The following is a 21,037-nucleotide window of genomic DNA, read 5'->3' as shown; positions in this document are numbered from 1 at the left end:
AATGGTCTGACTGAGACTGGAGGAACCCCGGAAGGCATGGCCCCCAGATTCTCTACCAGCCCAGGGCTAAAATAATTTCCGAGGCTAACTCTTCAGACGGGGATGGGACTGGACTGTGGGACATAAAGTGATGCTCATGAGGAGCGTACCTCTTAGCTCAGGTAGATACAGGAGACTAAATGGGCAGCTTCTGTCCAGAGGTGAGAAAGGAAGGCAGAGAGGGTTAGGAGCTGGTTGAATGGACATGGGAATCAGGGGTGGAAAGGAGAAGTGTGCCGTCACAGTATGGGGAGAGCAACTGGGATCACATAGCAGTGTATGCATAGATTTTTGTATGGGAGACTAACTTGAAATGTAAACTTCATTTAAACAACAATAAAAAATAAGAAAATCTAAAAAATTTAAAAAAAGAAACAAAGATTAGACTCAACTGATATTACTTAAAAAGTGAATACATTAGTATAAGTAAAAGGACAGAAGCAAAGACTAAAGTCATCCTATATCAATATCACAGTTTCACACTCAGTAAGAATGACAAATAAGTGTTAAAGAAAAATAATAAAAATGATTATGCATATGAATTGGCTGGAATTAAAAAAATTAATACTGAGATTAACTATGATCACTAGTGAACATCAGATGTATATGACATTTACCTCAGCTTTAAAGGAGTTACGATGAAAAACAGACGTTTTATTTTGCCAAGGTCCTCATCAATGCTCCTAAAAACATCCTCTAACAGAGACATCTCAGAGCCCTGGTGGCACACTGGTTAACAGCTCGGCTGCTAACCAAAAGGTTGGCAGTTCGATTTCACCAGCCGCTCCTTGGAAACCCTACGGGGCAGTTCTACTCTGTCCTATAGGGTCTCTATGAGTCAGAATCGACTCGACAGCAACGGGTTTGGTTTGGTTTTTTTAAACAGAGACATCTCAGCCCTTAGGAGAGATCTCCTCGCATTCTCTGTGATGAGAATCACGAGGGCCAGTTTCCAAACTGGGCACTGCGGCACTCTGAGGCACCATGGCAAACTCACAGGGCACTGTGGGATGCTTTAACTTTTTGAAGGAAACACAGTGGCATCTGTTTGGACTATTAGCTTGAGGTAGTTCACACTTTCTACATTAAAATTATTACATTCCTTTCAATAATGCCATATTTCTGTGAAGCTGGGATTTTGGCAGTTGCTGTGACAAAAGGTATGGCAAAAAAATCAATGTAGAAGAGGAATGAGGGGAGAATGTCCACTTGATTTCAAGGCTTGAGAAATTGTGCATTGCCCAACAGGTGATCGAACATAAACATGTAAGTTGTTTGAACCTAACTTCTATATAGATGGATGGGTATTCCTTTTGGCCTATAGGTGCCATGAAAAAATTACTGAGACATTCATGGATTTCTATGAACCAAAAAAATTTATGAAGCTCTGCGTGAGGGTAAATAATTATTTACTCTGTCTTGTACTAGAATTGTTACCCAACCCCCATAACATTCTTTTGCCCTTGATATAGTAATTTCTTTGTCAACTGGTGCTGTCTAATGTCATTATTGAAGTCTGACTTAACCAATATTTTTGATATTTCAAAGTCTTACACTAGATGACCAAATAAGCTTCTAATAATTTACACAGTCTGTATCCAATATGAATCTGAAAGAGTCAAAGAAGGTGTTGTATAACATTTAAAAGAGGAAAGGGTTTTCTTTTCAGTATTTATGAGGTTGTTTTCGTTCACAGATATTTAACAAGTGCCTATTCTGTTCTAGAGTGGGAGATAGAAGACACTGTCCCTGACTATCAGGAACTTACAATGTAAACTGAGAAAGACATGAACAGAAGACACGTTCTAGTTATCTTTCTTTTCTCCCATGGAAGACAAGAGGGAATGTTTGCAGAAAAAGAAAAACTCATTTAATCTACGTATAAAGGAGAAACAAGGATATAATAAGCCAGTCAGGGAAAGCTATGGAATTTCAAATGTTGACATCCTGAATAGGAATTTATTTAATTAGTTGAACTACTATGATTTCCTTTAAGTTCGTATCTGTTCAATAACTTGTTCTAAGTAAAAATAATAACAACTACTCAGAGGTAGAAGAAAGCAGTAAAGGGGTTAAAAAGAACCTAGACTCCTTTTTTCTAAGTAATTTATTTTTTATTGTTGTTGATGAGAACAGACTTTTGGAGGGGCTTTTTTTTTTTTACACCAATTCAATAGTTTCTACATATATGGCTCAGTGACATTGATTACATTCTTTGAGTTGTGCAACCACTCACCCGCCTTTTCTGAGCTGTTCCTCTCCCATTAACGTAAACTCACTGCCCCTACCTAATAGTTATGATATTAGTTTCCTATCTGTCTTTCCAGTTGCTGTTGTCAATTTGATCCCATACAGATAGATCTTAAAACAGCATTATGCTCAAGGCAGACATTCTTTACTAGTTAAGCTAAACTACTGTTTGATTTTAAGAAAACATAAGCAGATATTTTTGATTTAAGGGTTAAAGATTATCTCAGGGCAATAGTTTCGGGCGTTCATCTAGCCTCCATGGCTCCAGAAAGTTTGGATTCCATGAGAATCTGAAACTCTGTTCTGCATTTTCCCTATTTTAATCAGGATTCCGCTACAGAATCTTTGATCAAAATGTTCAGTAACAGTAGCTGGGAACCATCCAGTTCTTCTGGTCCTAGACTCTTTTTTGATGCTTAAAATAAAGTTACAGATGGACCAGTTAACCAAGAGATAAGCTGCTTGGCTTAAAACTAGTAATTTTTAAACCTGGCAAAATTATAAACACAAAACCTATTGTCTCAATTAAAAGCTAATTAAAAATGACTGCTGGACTTTCACTTTCAGGAAGATGGAGTAGACATACTTTTCACTATTCCTCCTGCTAAGTACAACTAAAAACCTTGGACATTACATACAAAACAAACATAAGAACACTCTGAAAAGTATGGAGATGAAGGTAGACCAGCTAGGGAACTCAGACCTGAGTACGGACGTTGTGGTGACTTTCCACATATACCTGAGACTCGGAGCTGAAGAAGCCAGCGACCTGGAATGAAGTGCCAAAGTGAGAAGACAAAAAAAAGCCCCCTCCCCACAAAAACCTGTTCTCTCTAGCCAAAGGACTAAAAATGAGGCAACCTAGTAGGTTTTCTATCAATAACCACCTACTCCAGTCAAGTACCGTACTGTGGCTCCACCTCCAATCTAGACCAGCAAAGGTCAAGTGAGTAGCCTAGATGTCCACCATTGCAAGGCTGTAATGAGGTACCAACATAGCTAGAGTGGTATCAGAGGCTACGTAGGGAGCCAGAACTTTCATCCCTACTGGTTAGTAACCAGACCCATATTACACACATGGTTGTCAGTGGAGACCACAGAGGGAGCCTGGACTTCTACTCCCACCCAGCAGTAAAGAGGCTCTCTTCCCCATCACCACAGGGGTAGTGTCAGAGGAGAAGTAGTAGAGAGTCAGAATGAAGCAACTCTGACCATAGTGTCACTGGAGACCATATGAAGATATGGAACTCCCATCAAGTCTAGGAGTACTCAGGAGTAACAAGGAGATCCTCCCACCCCTCCCACACACACACTCAGATATCAACAAAGGCTGGGTGGGGAACCTGGATTTTGACCTTCACCTGGCAGTGACAAGGCAGCACCCCTGCCTTTCCCTGCCAGAGCACTGTCAGAGAAAAATCAGCTAAAACGAAGGTTTAAATAAGATTGAGTCTCATAACATAATATGAAAACATCCAGGTTTCAACCTAAAATTCACTCATTATACCAAAAACTAGGAAGATCTCAAATTGGATGAAAAGACAATGAATAGATACCAAAACCAAGATGACAGAGATGTTAGAACTTTTTGGAAGAGATTTTAAAGCAGCCATGATAAAAATACCTCAACAAGCAATTATAAATGTGCTTGAAACAAACACAAAAAATAGAACACCTCACAAAGAAATAGAAGATCTAAAGAAAATCCAAATGGACGGTTTAGAACTGAAAAATACAATAAATAATATCAAAGTCTCAACAGTAGAATGGGGAAAAGTATCAACGAACAGGAAGGCAGAACAACAGAAATTATCCAATTGGACCAACAGAGTTAAAAGAGACTGAAAGAAAGAAAAAAAAATAACAGATTTTCAGGGATGTATAGAAATACATGTATGGAAACCCTGGTGGTGTAGTGGTTAAGAGCTATGGCTGCTAACCAAAAGGTCAGCAGTTCAAATCCACCAGGTGCTCCTTGGAAACCCTATGAGGCAGTTCTACTCTGTCCTATAGGGTTGCTATGAGTTGGAATTGACTTGACAGCCAACGGGTTATAGAAATATAACAAAAGATCTAGTATCTATAAGATCAGATTCTCAAAAAGAGAGGAGAAAGAGGGCAGGGCTCAAAAAGTACTTGAAGAAATAATGGCTGAAAACTTGCCAAATATGGACAGAGAAATAAATCTACAGATTCAATAAGCTGAGAGAATTCCAAACAGGATAAACTCAAAGAAATCCATGCCAACACAATTATAATTAAACTTCTGAAAACTAAAGGCAACAACAACAAAAAAATCTAGAAACTGGTGACAGAAAAATGATACTTCGCCTGTAGGGGAAAAGCAATTCACATGACAGAAGATTTTTTCTCAAAAACCAAGGAGGCCAGAGGAAATGGCACAGTATTTTTCAAGTGCTAAAAGAAAAGAACTTTCAACGCAGAATCCTATACCCAGCAGAAATATCCTTAGGGAATGAGGAAGAAATCAAGGCTTTCTTAGATTGAAAAAAGAAAAAAAAAAAACCTAAGAATTTTTTTATCGCTTCCATGACACTGGCGACCCGGCCCCCTTCTCAGAATTTCTACTGCTCTTTTTAGTCATTAGTCTCTACTACTGTTTAGTATCTAATCATTGTATAACGGCTTAAAATATATTAGTCTGGTTTCCCCAAATGTAAGTTTCTCTGTGCTGGGCACATTATTTTCAAAAAACACACACTGACTGACTTGGGAAGGAAACCTATTCTACACACTTGTTCTCTGGCTGTCATATGACCCTTGTTTGAAGTCTGGAGGATTTTAGCAACTCACTAACTAATGTCAACACTTAACAAAGGCATTAAGACTTCCTTATTGCTGCTGATTCAATGTTTAAATAGTATACATTCTTCCCCTACCCTGTTACTGAAGCAATAGAGAACCAAAGGTGGTGGAAAAACTATGTTTTAGACAGAAGGTTAACATACCTGCACAGATAAACAAGAATACATTTTATTTATTTTAGTGAGCCTCTCTTCACGTAGCTTATTTTTGTCCTCTTTTAACCTAATATTACTTCGTCATTTGGATAAATTAAAGAACATTTTGAATGTAGTCATCAATCCCTAAAATATCTTATTAAAATAGAAAAAAAAAAAAAATCAGTGCTATGGTAAAACTGTTTAATGCAACAGCAAACACAGTAAAACCTCAATTACCCAGAATGTTTGGGGAATAATAATAGCTAATGTTTACTGAGTACTTGTACCAAAAAATGTTATCTCATTTCTTCCTCACTAAAAATCTATGGGGCGGGTGGTAATATAATTTTATACCTAAGGAAATAAAACTTAGAAGACTAAACAACTTGATCAAGTAACACAGGCAGAAATAACAGCTGGTGCCTGAACACAGATCTGAGTCCAAAGCCCACCAGGTTATATTTCTGAAAAGCTTTATATTTTCCTGCCTTAGCAAGCATATCATATTAATTTAATTTAACCTCTTCTGATGACTGATTTGATTACAGTATCTTAGATTCTAAACATCATTTCTCAGGGCATAAAACTACAGGCATAAAATGCAAAAGGTATCCAGGACATTGAGTTCTACAGACAACAGCAACGTTGGATGCTAAAATAAGCAGATGAAAGTTTGATGAGAAACAGGATATTTACATAGTCTTAAAGTATCTCCCCACAAATTATTACAAAGGGAAAAATAGTAACTTTATAGTAGAGAGACCTGGCAGACACCACCTTAACTAAGTGATCCAATTTATCACCAGTAATAGGACAAATAAACATCCTGTACCTCTTCATGTGATACACTGAGAAGAACAAAACAGCACTTTTGGTAGTATTCCTGCCAAAAATGCATGACCTTAATCTAATCATCAGGAAATATTAGATAAACCCAAATTGAGGGACATTCTACAAAACAGCTGGTCTGTACTCTTCCAAAATGCCAGGTCAAAAAAGGCAAAAGGCTGAGGAAATGCTCAGATTAAAAGACACTAAAGAAACACGAAAATCAGTGTGTGATTCTATACTGGATCCTGGCTCAGGAAAAAAAAACAACAGCTATAAATGACATTATTGAGATAACTGGTAAAATTCAATTAATGTCTGTGGATTAGATAACAGTACTGTATCAATATAAAATTCACTGCTTTTGAGAACTGTATTGTGTCTATGTAAGACAATATTCTAGTACTTAGAAAATACACTCTGAAGTATTTAAGACTAAAGGGGCAAATAAGCAAATATATAGAAACTAAAGATTATTATTGGTTACTAGGGGTGGGGAGGGACAGGGAAAGGGAGAGCTTTTCTTTAGGGTGCACTGAGTTTGTGTTAATGGTGGTGGAATATTTTAGATGAGGACAGTAATAATGGTGGGACAACATGAAAAATGTAATCAATGAGTTGTAAATGTGGAAGTTGTGCTGGTGGATGTTTTAGTGTTTGTTTTCATCACAAAAAAAAGAGGAAAAGAAAAAGAGTAAAGGGACACGTAGAATAAATATCTACAACTTATTCTCAAAAGGTTAAAAAAATAAAAAGGTATAAAGAGAGTAAATGATAAAGCAAAAGGGGCAAAATATTACTAATTGGTAAAACTTGGTAAAAAACATATGAACATATGGAAGTTCCTTATACAATTCTTGCAGCTTCTTTGCAAATTTGAAATCACATCAAAATAAAAAGTTACAAAAGAACAGCCACAAATATTTGTTGAATGGCTAGTGGGAAAAATCTTGGCGTAGGTGGAATACGATGAAGGTTTTATAACTCTGGCAAACTGATTAACAACTAAAAATTACTGAAATTTGTGCAATCTTCATTTTTAAAGTTAATACATAACTTTCTCATTTGTGAATATCAGTAACATTTACCTTTTCTTCTCTTCCTTTATTCTGTTCTTTCTTTTCTCGACAACGAACAGTTTTCCCTCTGTCATTGTGAAGATTTTGGGCAGATGGACGGTGAGTTCTGACAGCTGCACTTGGACGGTTACTGTGTGGTTTAGGGTCACTGTACTGAGGAGACTGGCGTTTTCTAGGTCCTGGTGAGGGTCTAACCAAAAACAAGATCATTAAAATCATAACCAACTCCTAGAATTGGTCCAAACATGAATGAACACACACACTAGTATGTAAGTTAGAGTCTATGAAGTAAAGAAGTCAAGGCAATCACTGCACACAGGATAGGACTGAATAAACTTAAAGATGCTGAAATCTAAGATCTACAGTTTAAATCTGCCTTAGCTGTCTGTGGTGATTTAATGAGAGGAATGTGGCATGGTTATGTGGTAGAAATAATGGAAGAGAAGTCGTGGACACTCTTTCTTTGAAACAAAATAGTTGTTGTATATCAAAAATGAATGAGAAATCAGTCTGATTCTCAGAAACTGAGGACAGAAAAATTATCAGAGAGGAGAGTTTTATCAAAAGAACCAGAATATAGTGCATTGGTAGGATTAACATCAACCCACTGGTTTATATCCGATTTGGTACCATTTTATTTTGAACGTGTCATAGTTCTCATGTTTTAATTAATAAAATTTAATAATTTTTCCATTAAAAAAAACCGTTATGAGCAGAAACCCTGATGGCATAGGGGTTACGAGCTATGGCTGTTAACCAAAAGGTCGGCAGTTCAAATCCGCCAGCCACTCCTTGGAAATCCTATGGGGCAGTTCTACTCTGTCCTATAGGGTCACTATGAGTCAGAATCGACTCGACAGCAAAGGGTTTTTTATGGGCAGGTACAAGAACTACTGTATGGTGTTTCGCATTTACATACATCACGTCATTTCATCTTTATTTCTGTGGTAGAATTCAGACCGCTCAAATAGTATTTATTAGGCTCCTACTACGCTACTATGTCCCACATACTTTGGACATGTTATCAGGAGGGATCAGTCCCTGGAGAAGGATATCATGCTTGGTAGAGGGTCAGCAAAAAAGAGGAAGACCCTCAACGAAATGGACTGATACAGTGGCTGCAACAATGGGCTTAAGCATAATGATTGTGAGGATAGCGCAAGACTGGGCAGTGTTTCGTTCTGTTGTACCTAGGGTCACTATGAGTCAGAACCGACTCAACAGCACCTAACAACAACAACTAAGCTCCTGGAGCACTGGTGGTGAAGTGGTTAAGAGTTTGGCTGCTAACCAATAGGTCAGCAGTTTGAATCCAGCAGCCACTCCTTGGAAACCCTCTGGGGCAGTTCTACTGTGTCCAATAGGGTTGCTATGAGTCGGAATCAACGCAACAGCAACTAGTTTGGTTTTTTTTTTTTTTTTTACTATGCTCCTAGACCTGGTAAGGGCCATTAAAAAGGAGCAAAAAAAAAAGGGGGGGGGGGGCGGGGATTTTATTCTCAAATACTTCAGAGTATAGTTAAGCAAGAAGATACATAAAACTATGCAAATATACTAGAAGATGTGAAACAGACCTAGTGCTATAGCTATGGCCTCATGCAGACAGAAAATAAATTGGGCCCAGAAACACAGGAGCTGAACTGAACACAAGGATGTAATTGCAGATAAGAGTATCAAAGAGCAAAAGCCAAAAAATCGAAAATGAGCTTAATCTGTGCAAAGGATTATAAAGAAACTAGCCTGAGAGATATCAGTGAGCATTAAGAGATGATATTGAACAGATAAGGTAGTTCAGTAAGTAGAAGATTTGAATACCAGTTCAAGAGGTTTGCCTTTTATCTGTCAACAAGGATCCACTAAAAGGGTTTTAGAAAGTTTAGTCTAATACTGAACAAGATATATGGATACAGGAAACATAGTAAGCAGGGAGATCAGTTTTATAACATCACAAACAATACGGAGGCATGAGATGAGGGACTGGCCTAAGGCAATAACAATGAAAAGAGTCCGAGACACACTATTAAAAAAGACAGTCCTAGAAGTGCAAGTTGAGAATGAGAATTTGCAAGGATGATGAAGCCGAACCAATGTATACACGGAAGTGATGAGAGGGCTTCAATTTTTGAGAGAAATTTGGATAGCTAAGTAAAAATATTCCTTTAAAATATATATTTATTTTTCTCCTCACTAGAAAAATAACACAAAACAGACACTGAAATACAACAAAGTATAAAGAATAAAAAAGTCGCCTGTAATCTGGAAGTCACAGTGCTCTTTGTATAATGTAACAATATGTTCATATACTTAAATCTACAACATGAACTAGGATATCTATTTTGTGGGTGAAATAGAGAACTGACATCTACCTACACACTTACCAGTTAAAAAATATGCAGTGAAACCAAGCATGACTGGCTGTTTACAGCATTTCAGTAAATATTAATTTCATTAATTGTTATTTGCTGGCACTCGGTAATAGGAAGCTAGAAAAACTGCCGGAGAAAAATCTAAAATTGAGAACATTTTAGCCTTCACTTTTCTCTGAACTTTTTTAAAAGCTCATTTTTCAATTTTAGCAGCAATATAGCTTTGATAGCTTGTTTGAGAACCACTGTTCTAGTCTAACTCCCTCAATTTACAGAGGAAAGACCTGAGGCCTAATCCGCTGCTGCTGAGTCTATTCCGACTCATTAGCGACCCTACAGGACAGAGTAGAATTGCCCCATAGGGTTTCTTGGAAACCCTGGTGGTGCAGTCGTTAAGTGCTACGGCTGCTAACCAAAAGGTCAGCAGTTTGAATCCACCAGCTGCTCCCTGGAAACCCTATAGGGCAGTTCTACTCTGTCCTACAGGGTTGCTATGAGTTGGAATTGACTCGACGGCAATGGGTTTGTTTTTTTAAATAGGGTTTCCAAGGCTGTAAGCTTTATGGAAGCAGTCTGCCACATATTTCTCACCAACCTTTCAGTTAGCAGGCGAGTGTTTAACCACTGCACCACCAGGGCTCCTTACCTGAGGCCTAAAAAAGCTGAATGATTTTCTCAAAGACAGTCTTTGCTACTACAAATACAGAACTGTTGTTGTTAGTTGCCATCGAGTTTATGTCCATAGTCACGGTGACCCCATAAGTGCAGAGCAGAACTGCTCCGTAGGGTTTTCAAAACTGTGACCTCTTGGAAGCAGATCGCTAGACCTGGCTTCTGAGGTGCCTCTGGGAGGGTTTGAACCATCAACTTTTCAGCCAGTAATTAAGCGCTTCTCGGATATATCAATTTCCAGACCCATGCTCCTTCCATAAGATAAGGTTGTCTCCACTACTTTAAGCTCATTCACCAAAGCATATTTTCGGCTTATTTCCATTTAAATTTAATTTATTGAAATAGATCATAGAGTTACATGGTAAACAATTCAAGAGTCATAAAAGGGCATTGGTAAAAATACTAGCGCCCATTCCTTGTCTCTCAGCCACCGAGTTCTCTCTCTAGATATAACCAACGCTACAGGTTTCTTATGTTAATTTGCTTCTTAAAAGGTCCCCACTTACCTTCGTTCAACAGGTACAGGCAAGGACCAGACTTCTCCCTCAGAAGCTGGAAGCTCATGTTGTGCAGCTTTCAAGGGAGTACTGTCTAGTTTAAAGCTCTCTAGTGTTTTCATGATATCCTTAACATGTTTAGCTTCCACATTTATTTCCTGCCAAACCTGGTTTCAAAAGAGAATATGGCTCTTGAAATTTCTATAATCAACATTTACTAGAGATATTAGAAAACTTCCATTTTGACATCAGACATCCAGTAACCCATACAAGATACTCTGTTGAAATCTTAATAATGGCTCATTAATTCTGTTTTCAAATGCAAAATTAACTCTGACAAAATGAATTAATATCCTGGTTAATTAAACCATGTTAGTGACTTGTGTTTCTTATTCAAATTCCACAGCAAATTGAAAAGTTAGCTATATCTTTAAAGCTTGCCAAAAAAAATACTCTTACTAGTTGCACCCTGATGGTTTCTAAGCTATTTATTTTTAAAATGCTGATTAGAATCCATTAATTTGATAACTCACTAATGGATTACAATGTACAGTCTGAAAAATACGGCTTCAGAAGACAAATGTCTAAATTCACATATCAAAACCAAAACCAAACCCATTGCCGTCAGGTCGATTCTGACCCACAGCAACCCTCTAGGACAGAGTAGAACTGCCCCATAGGTCTTCCAAGGAGTGGCTGGTGGATTTGAACTGCCGATCTTTTGGTTAGCAGCCGTATCACTTAACCACTGCGCCACCACTGTATGAGCTGGCCTAAGAGTAAAAGGTCTTAAAAGTCTTTCAGTGACAAACTTAAGACTCCTTATGAAATAAAATTGTTTCCTTTCTGGTAATGAAAGCAATATAGAGGGGCAGACTGAAGGAAAGAAGTTCTTTAAGTTTCTTTTAAAAAAATTAAGGGCAAATATGGAATGATATTAAAAAAAAAAAAACAGTTCAGTAAAGATCTGAGGGATAATATTCTACCTAAAAGACCAGCTCAAAAGATTACTTCTAATTTCTGTATCATTTCTTTCCTTTTGTGATGTAATTGATGCTTGCTATATATGGCATCCTCAACTAGACTGATTAATCTACAGTTTCTGCTTATAAATTTCTCTTGGTCCTCAGTGACTAAAGTTCCTCAGATAGAATTCAAGTACGGTCTGCTTTATAATGTTCTATAGGGAACATGGTACCAATGAGATGCAAGTGTCATTTGCAATTTCAACAATGGCTTAATAAAATTAATTTTACCAAGTAAAAATCTGATCTAGAAAAAAATTTCAAAAACTATTACTTTAAAAAAATCTATTAGATTCCAACAATTAGAACAATTGAGCAGAACTCATATCAGTGATGAAGAACACGGACTATTATTAAAATAATAATTAAGTTTCAAGTAATATCATATACAAATCCATGTAATAAATTCTGACTGTGTAACTGCAAATAGCATTGACAATCTATTCAAATGTTCTCTTCTGAGTACTTAGACCATTAATACATACAGCAGACATGATTCTCACCTGTTGCCATTTCTGCTGGAGGTTTGTGTCTTTGACTGAGTATAGATACTTGTTCATTTGATCAAGAACTCCCTGATAATAGACCATTGCAGAGTCATAGTTTCCCAGCAACGCATATTCCCGAGCCAATTTTACATTCTCACTAATCATAAGAAGACTCATGCTCAATTGTGAGCTAAAAAAAAAAAAAAAAAAATATTACATGTCTCTTAAGAACAGGTACTACAAAGAGGTTTTTAAAAGACTGCTCCAGGACTCCCTCAGGAAGCTCACCATCACACAGACACTGCACTTTACAGTCTCTAGACGCTTGCTCGTGCTGTTCCCACTCCTTCAAAGAAACTTCAAAGTTCCCACGTCCAAACCTACCGATGTGTCAAATCCCAGCTCAGGTGGCAGTTCTCCTAGTGTGTCTATCCCCTGAATTCCTCAGGTCAAAATAAGCTCTCCCTCATCTAAAACCCCCTGGCACTTTACTGGGATCTTTCATCCCAAGGCACTTGTCTGTTTTTAATTATAGTTAACTAATATATACCTTATCTCTATGAGACCAAGTTCTCTGAGAGCAAGATCTGTATCAGAAAGGTGTGAGACTGTATCTCAGTGCAGGACACAAAGGTCTTATTGGACATCTGCAGAATGAATGTTGAATGTTAGGCACATTTTTTAGCAGGCAGCATGGAATAGGAGAAAGCTATTGTTTTGAAGCCATGTGTTTTTTGTTGTTGAGTTTGCTTTGTTGTTGGTTTGTGACTTTGGAGACCTCATGTGTTACAGAGTAGAACTGCTCTATAGGGTTTTCTTGGCTGTAATCTTTACGAAGGCAGATCTCCAGGCCTGTTTCTTCTGCAATGCCACCAGATGGGTTCGAACTGCCAACTTTTTGGTGACCAGCCGAGTGCAAACCATTTGCATCACTCAGGGACCTTTGAAGTCATGTGTTTTGAAGTAAAAAAATTTTGTTTAGAATTATAATTCTGCCACTTTTGGCAAGTCTCTTAACTTTTAAAAGCCTCAGATTTTAAATCTGTAAAATTGGGATGCTTCCAAGGGTAACTACTTCCAAGGGTTACACTGTGAAGAATAAATAACTATTTAATGTACCTAGCATACTATTCGATAAAGAGTAGGTCTTCAGTAAATGCTAAATGCATCTTCCCTGAAGCTTTCTATATAAGAGAACCTAGCACAAGGCTTTGCACTTAGTAAGTACTCAATACAAAATTGCAATGAGACTTTCAATTGTAATAAAGCAACGTGTGTGTTGTAAAATTAAATCTGTGACTGGTAAAGAGGGGCAGAAGGACTCATTTTTCTGTGTGTGACATGTTTTCTCAATGACAAATCCAAGAGACCTATGCGCAACAATCCCACTCCTATGTTCATAATAACAACCAACTGTTGAGCTCTTCAAATGTGCCAGACATTCACTGCCCTGACTTTTAAAAGTCCTGGATAGAATCTGAAAAGAAATATTTGAAAAATGACTTGAAGTTTGTTTTTGTTACTTTGGCAAAACAGATTTGTTCTGGTATGGCAGTTTTTATGTTTTTATCTATTTATTGAATAAAATTTTATGATTTGAGGTACATATTACAAAGAATAATGAACTTTTTGGGGCACTTACAATGTACCAGGAACTGTCCAGCTTCATTATAAGCATTTTATATAAATTACCATATTTAATCCACATAACAACTCTAGAAGATAGACAGATACTATTATTGTCTCCAGTTTACAGATCAGAAAACTGAGGAAAAGCGAGTGTAAGTGACTTAGCCAGGTCAACAGCTAGTAAGTAATAAAGGCAGGATTTTAATTCAGGTAGAGACTTCTGAACCCATACTCTTAACCACCATGATATGCCACCTTCTTCAATTAATCCTGCAAAAAAGTATAAAATTACATAGCTAAAATGGAAATGAAAAATGGTGCAGACATTGTGAAAAACAGTTTTGGTGGTTCCTCAAAAAGTTAAACACAGAATTACCACATGACCCAACAATTGGACTCCTAGGTATATAGACAAAAGACTTGAAAACAGGGACCAATGCTCATTGCAGCACTATTCACATCGAAAGCGGGAACAAGATGATCATCAACAGATGAATGGATAAACAAAATGTGATACATACATACATACAATGGAAAATTACTCAGCCATAAAAAGAAGTGAAGTTCTAATAGATGCTACAACACTATAGTGAAAACACTATACTAAGTGAAATAAGCCAGATACAAAAGGATAAATATTGTTATGATCCCACTTGTATAAAATATCCAGAATAGACAAATGCATAGAGTCAGAAAGTAGATTAGTGATTATCATGGGATGGGAAGAATGGGGAGTTACTGCTTAACGGGTACAGAGTTTCTGTTTGAGCTAATGAAAAAGTTTTGGAAACAAATAATGGTGATGGTTGTACAGCACTGTATAACTAATGCTAACGAATATACACTTAAAAATGGTTACAATGGCAAATTTTATGTTATATATATTTTACGATTTAAAAAAACCCCATAAAACTAAAAATCTGTATATACTTTTTTTAAATCTTTTACTTTTGTGTTGCCATTCTCCATAAATGTAGATTGGGGTATCATTCTTTATTTTACAGCTTGGATATTTTGCTTTCAGTACACAATACAAGTGTACTAAAAACAACCCCATTGCTGTCGAGTCAATTCCAACTCATAGTAACCCTACAGGGCAGAGTAGAATTGCCCCAAGGATTTCCTAGACCCAGGTAATTTTTGGATACTCTTTTGGGAGTTATGTGGTTACACAGAAAGAATTTATTTTATATACCAGTATATGTGACCCTCATCTCTAAAACCTTAACTTTCTCCTGCATAAATGAGAAATAATATGAGTATTAACAATTACCACCCATTTCCTAGGTTGTTGTATTACACAAGATAATGGACAGAAATCACTTACAAGTAGGTACCTGATGTCAGCTTTGTTGATGTTGGCAGTGATTACTATTATTTATTAACTGTACATAGCATGATGAAGTTCAGAGTCAGAAAGATCTGTGTGCTTGTGAGACGGCAATAATTTGGATTAGGGTTGTGGCTGTGGAAATAACAAGAAGCAAATGTGAGACACTGATGTGAAAGAACTGCTGAGATTACTAATGAATTCACTGTGTGGAGAAGATGTTGAAAATGAATGAAGTTTCAAGTCTGGGGAACTGAAAAGAGTTATGAAAGATCACAGGAAAACTGAGAAGAGGCAGACGTACGAAGGAAATAAGATCATTATTTTTTTAATGATCTGCTTAAAAATGCGTGTGTGTTAATGCGATATCCAAATAGACATGTCTCACAGATAAACAGTTATAGCTTCTATACCCAGCTTCAATCGATCAAAGGTGTTTTCTAAAATTGTGCTTCCTGACCACCCCCTGCACACACACACACCTATGGTTAAGATCAAGTGATGCAACAGAGCTTAGCTCTGATGGAGAAGACTACAGGTCTGGGATGAGGCTTTCTGTGGAAAAAGAAAAGAAAAGAAAAAAAAACATGCCAAGAGGATTTCCTAAGTTTAATTCATTGTAGGTTTAGCTGATGGGTGAGGCAAGGAGGATGATGGCAGCACAATCAACATCAACCAGACTCACTATGTGTTAGACATAGGACCAAAAAGATTTTTTGCCAAATAGCCCAGAATTAGGAAGCAAGATTAATAGTCAGGAAATGCTGGCTGGTGGAAGAGCTAAACATCAGGACTGCTTTACTAGAGAAGAAAAGTGCAGGTACTATGCTGTCTAGGACAGTAATTTGTGGGAGATGGGGTCACAACTTCAGTGAGAAGGCAGGGATGTCAAAAATCCCACCAACTGAGCGCCGTCTAGGGTCTTAAAAGCTTGCAAGCGGCCATCTAAGATGCATCAATTGGTCCCAACCACCTGGAGTAAAGGAGAATGAAGAACACCAAAGACACAAGGAAAGCAGTAGCCCAAGAAACAGAAAGGGTCACATAAACCAGAGACTTCATCAACCTGAGACCAGAAGAACTAGATGGTGCCCGACTACCACCAATGACCGCCGTGACAGGGAACACAACAGAGAGTCCCTGATGGAGCAGCAGAAAGATGGGGTACGAAACTCAAATTCTAGTAAGAAGACCAGACTTAATGGTCTGACTGAGATTGGAGGAACCCCAGAAAGCATGGCCCCTGGATTCTCTATCAGCCCAGAACCAAAAACAATTTCCAAGGCCAACTCTTCAGACAGGGATTCTACCGGACTGTGGGACATAAAGTGATACTCGTGAGGAGTGTGCCTCAAGTATATACAAGAGACCAAAGGGGCAGCTTCTGTCCGGAGGTATGATGGGAAGGCAGAGAGGGTTAGGAGCTGGTTGAATGGACATGGGGAATCAGGGGTGGAAAGGAGGAGCGTGCTGTTACAGAATGGGGTGAGCAATTAGGGTCACATAACAATGTATGTATAAAATTTTGTATGGGAGACCAACTTGAAATGTAAACTTCTTTTAAACTACAACAATAAAAAAATAAAAATCCCACCAATCACCTCAGGCTTCTACTCTCTGCTAGTCTTTGTAGTTTTTATTCTCTAACCAGTTACAGATGTAACTGTTGATCCTTTAACCAGTTAGGATTGATTAATGCATGTCACGTATTATGTATAAGGATATATATTAGGATCTTCAAACTTCTTTCATTTCAGTATCAGCTTCAATTACCAAACACAAGGCAAGACAGGAAGCCAAGACACCTGCTGGACCTCTTTCTGTCACTCAATCCCAGGAGAGTCTCGAACAGCTGAGGAAGGTCAATGGATCCCAGAACCTAACATAAAATCCTGAAAAACTATTGAAATGACAGATGGCGATTAGGTCCCAGTGTCTGTGGAGTACATGGCAGCCAAGAGAGAAATAGGGCCAGGTGAGAGTTTTCTAGCTGTGCCCCTTCTGACTTCCATTGCCCTGGCTGATCCCTGCCCACCTCATCCCCCTTTCTACCATAGAAAAGAAAACCAGAATTGCTAGCCCAGTATCAGATGGAGACAGCAGAATAAACTGGGAAAACCATGGCCTGGACAGAGTGAGGAGTTCATAAAAAGGAGCTAGGTCAACAGCAGCTCTTGAGAGTGATCTCTTCTGCTATTCTTCTGCTCATCTTAAGCTAGATGATTACAACTAGGAGAAACCATTCTGAGAAAAAAGTAGTATCCAGACTGAGGATCTCTAAATGGCAAAGGACAATATCAAAATGATGGGGAGTGGTTAATGCAACATCAGACTCACTACACCCCACCACCTTAAGAAAGAATGAACATAACTGAGCTAAGCAATTAATTCAAGAAGCTAGAAAAAAGACCAACAGGAGTAAACTAAAAGTATGAGGAGGGGAGGGGAGAAATAAAGGGCAGAATCTTAACAAAAACAAAGATCAAAAGAAAATCCAAAAGAACTGGAAAAGAGTTATAAAACCAGACTTCCAGGCAACATGGCACTATAGACAGAAGCACAATGCTGTCCCTCCACAGCTAAGACCTAAAAAATTAAGTCAAACAGAGACAAACATCAATCCTGACATAGTAACCATCAAATGAACAGATAAAGAACTCAGTCAAGCACTGAATGGAATAAGAAACTGACAGCAGAGAGTGAGGAGAGATACATATGGAGGTCCCCTAACAGCTAACGCACCACAGATCCACCATCTCGGACTCCTGTTGCAGAACGGCGAACAGGGAGTACAAGAAAGCAGCTTAACAGAGCTCCCAGCAGGAGACAGAACAACCAGTAACCAGCGATATACGCTTTCCCACTCACCACCCTTCTTCACCCCAACTCAGCCTCCTCTGCTTCCTGCGGCCAGTCTCTTGGCCAAGAGGCACTGGCTTCACCCCTGTGCCACATGGATTCCACCTGCCCTCACTGGCCAGCTTCCTGAGTGCCATTTGTTGGCTGTTGGTGTTGCTTTTTTCCACTTCTTTTGGTTTTTTCCATACCTCTCACCACCTTCCACTCCTTTCTCTCAAATACCTGGCTCCATGTGCCATGTTTACTTCTTCCTGAAAAACTGTGAAATGCCGCTCGACTGTGGAACTGCTTCCTGGCCCGTGCCACCACACTGGTGGGAAGCCGGGGCTGTTTTTTGTTTGTTTGTTTTGATTTGTTCTGTTTTGATTGGTTTGCTTGTTTTCTTTTTCTTTTCTCAGCTTGGGAACCCCTTCTAGCCAGGCAGTATGACGTGGCTTGGGAGTTACTCCCTCAGTCTGCGTAACTGCACAGTGGGATCCCTGGGAGCATTTTTTTTCCTTGTTTTGTTTTTGTTTGCTTTCTTTTCTTTTCCCTTTTTTTGCCTTTCTGTCTTTCTTCATTTCTCAGTTTCTCGTCTCTCTATACTTACCTTCTCTTCCTGTCTCCTGAATAACTGGCATTGTGTGACACCTCTACCACTTCAAGCCAGGCTGTACTTCACGGCCTGGGAGCAACTTCCTCAGTCCTTGTAGTTGCAATGGTGAGATACCTGGGGGCTTTTCTTTCTTTTTTTTCCTAGTTTTTAGTTATTCATTTTTTTCTTTTGCTTTTTTTCCTTTTTGTTTTTCTCCATTTCTTAGTCTCTCATCTCTCCACTCCAATGGCAACCTCCATTAGCACTTTTTTGCTTGTTTGTAGGTTTATGGCTCCTGTTCCTCTCTCCTCTTTCCCATACCCATCTTAGCTCCACACATCATGATCCCTCCCTCCTTCCTGCCTACCTGCACCATGCGCTGAACATCACACCCCCAAGAAGCATAGGCACAGCCTACTGGAACCTACCCTGCACTGATTACCAGCCCGCCCTGTTGGCCCTAGTACATGCTACAAACAACCCATCCCAGCAACTCCCCTTCAGCGGGACCTGCCCTGCTGTACCATACCTGAGCGACTGACCCTGCCTATTGGAGAAGCATGCGAAAAGTATCATGCCCACAGATGAGCAAACAACAAAAAACGCACAGCCCACCTGCTCAGACATAACCAAATAAAACAAAAAAGCAGGACAAAACAGATCTACAACCAATAAACGAGGAAAATAACTACTGAATGTCCTGAAGACAGCAGACAATATTAAAACATTTACAACAACAGGACAGGATGGTTCCAGTAGGTGTCCAAAATAAAACACAAGATGACTTTCCAGTAGAAGAAAAGGCACTAGAACTACCTGATAGGGAACTGAAATCTCTAATATTCAGAGTTATCCAAGAGTTGAAGCAAAAAGCGACAAAAATGAGGAAAAAGTAGACAAATTCATGGAAAAGGCAGACAAATTCATGGAAAATACAGACCAAAAAAAAGGAAGAATTCAGGAAAATAATACAGGAACAAAATGCTAAAATAAATTCACAACTAGAAATCATACAAAAACAACAATTAGAAATCCAAAAGATAAACAACAAGATTTCAGAAATGGACAGTGCCACAGAAGGGCTGAGGAGCAGGTATGAAATGATGGAAGACAGGATCAGCAAAATTGAAGACAAACACTCGGATACAACTCTGAGGAAAAATCAGAAAAAAGAATGAAGAAAAATGAAGAAACCCTGAGAATTATGTGGGACACAATCAAAAGCAAAAATGTGTGAGTGACTGGAGTTCCAGAACAAGGGGAGAAAACAGGAAACACACAGAGGATCACTGAAGAACTGCTGATAGAAAGCTTCCCCAACATCATGAAAGATAAAAAGATGACGGTCCAAGAAGTTCCACGAATCCCATATAGGACAGACCCCAAAAGAAAATCACCAAGGCATATCATAATCACACTCACTAAACCCAAAGACAAACAAGGAATCCTGAGAGCAGCTTGAGAAAAACAAAAAGTCACATACAAAGGAGAAACAATAAGACTAAGCTTGGATTATTTGGCAGAAAGCATGCAGGGAAGAAGGCAACAGGATGACATATATTAATCCTTGAAAGAAAAAAACTGCCAGCCAAGAATAATCTATCCTGCAAAACTCTCGTTCAAATATGATGGCGAAATTAGGACATTTCCAGATGAACAGAAATTAAGGGACTATGTAAAAACCAAACGAAATTTACAAGAATTATTAAAGGCAGTCCTTCAATCTGAGAACAAACAACATCAGACCACAGGCTGAATCTAGGACACAGGATCGTACCAGCGAGACACCAACCTAGGCAAGGAACTCTCAACGACTATCCAAAACCAAAAGAATTACAACAGGGAACCAGAGAGGTTAATCTGTAAATGACAACAACATCAGAACAATAAAAGAGGGAATAAACAGTGTAGGTACAGAATCTTCTAATGGAAAGGAAGCAAGGCAACAGTATGTAATAACAGACTGGTTCAAACCTAGGAAGATAAAGGTAAAGTTCAAGGTAACCACAAAGAAAGTTAACAAACCTACACATCAAAACAAAGAAAAACATAAAAAGTCTTAGTAAAAACAAAATCTACATAAACAAAAGAAATAAAAAAAAAATCCACAAACAAAAGGAATTTAGCACAGAAGAGTAAAAGGAACAAAGAACACGTCAGCACCACAAAAAAAACCACTACAAAATGACAGCAATAAACTCACACTTACCAATAATCATACTGAATGTAAATGGCTTAAATGCACCCATAAAGAGACAGACAATGACAGAATGGATAAAAAAAACAGGATCCATCAATATGCTATCTACAAGAGACACATCTTAGAAACAAAGATGTAAATGTATAAAAAATCAAAGGATGGAAAAAAATATATCAAGCAACCAGCTATCAAAAAAGAGCAGGAGTGGCAATACTAATCTCAGATAAAATAGACTTTA

The 21,037-nt window shown here is 38.3% G+C and overlaps 1 protein-coding gene across 3 annotated transcripts in view; it reads right to left on the bottom strand.

Annotated features, from left to right (window-relative positions):
• KATNA1 (katanin catalytic subunit A1) overlaps positions 1 to 21,037 on the bottom strand; it is a 52,401-nt gene that overhangs the window by 17,437 nt on the left and 13,927 nt on the right. The window contains exons 1-4 of one of the 3 annotated variants that reach the window (XM_004368837.2): positions 15,164 to 15,674; positions 12,223 to 12,397; positions 10,704 to 10,861; positions 7,169 to 7,349 (exon numbers count right to left, since the gene is read on the bottom strand). In XM_004368837.2, coding sequence (XP_004368894.1) covers positions 7,169 to 7,349; positions 10,704 to 10,861; positions 12,223 to 12,384 — 501 coding nt within the window. In that variant the 5' untranslated portion in view covers positions 12,385 to 12,397; positions 15,164 to 15,674. Of the gene's footprint in view, positions 1 to 7,168; positions 7,350 to 10,703; positions 10,862 to 12,222; positions 12,398 to 15,163; positions 15,675 to 21,037 lie in introns of those variants that run through there. The other 2 variants (XM_023729146.1, XM_023729151.1) reach the window with 2 other exon arrangements.

This window comes from Trichechus manatus, unplaced genomic scaffold, assembly GCF_000243295.1.
Source record: "Trichechus manatus latirostris isolate Lorelei unplaced genomic scaffold, TriManLat1.0 scaffold00002, whole genome shotgun sequence".
In the NCBI taxonomy this organism is placed as follows: Eukaryota; Metazoa; Chordata; class Mammalia; order Sirenia; family Trichechidae; genus Trichechus; species Trichechus manatus.
Note: the sequence above shows the minus strand (reverse complement) of the source record. Positions and strands in the feature narration are given on the sequence as shown.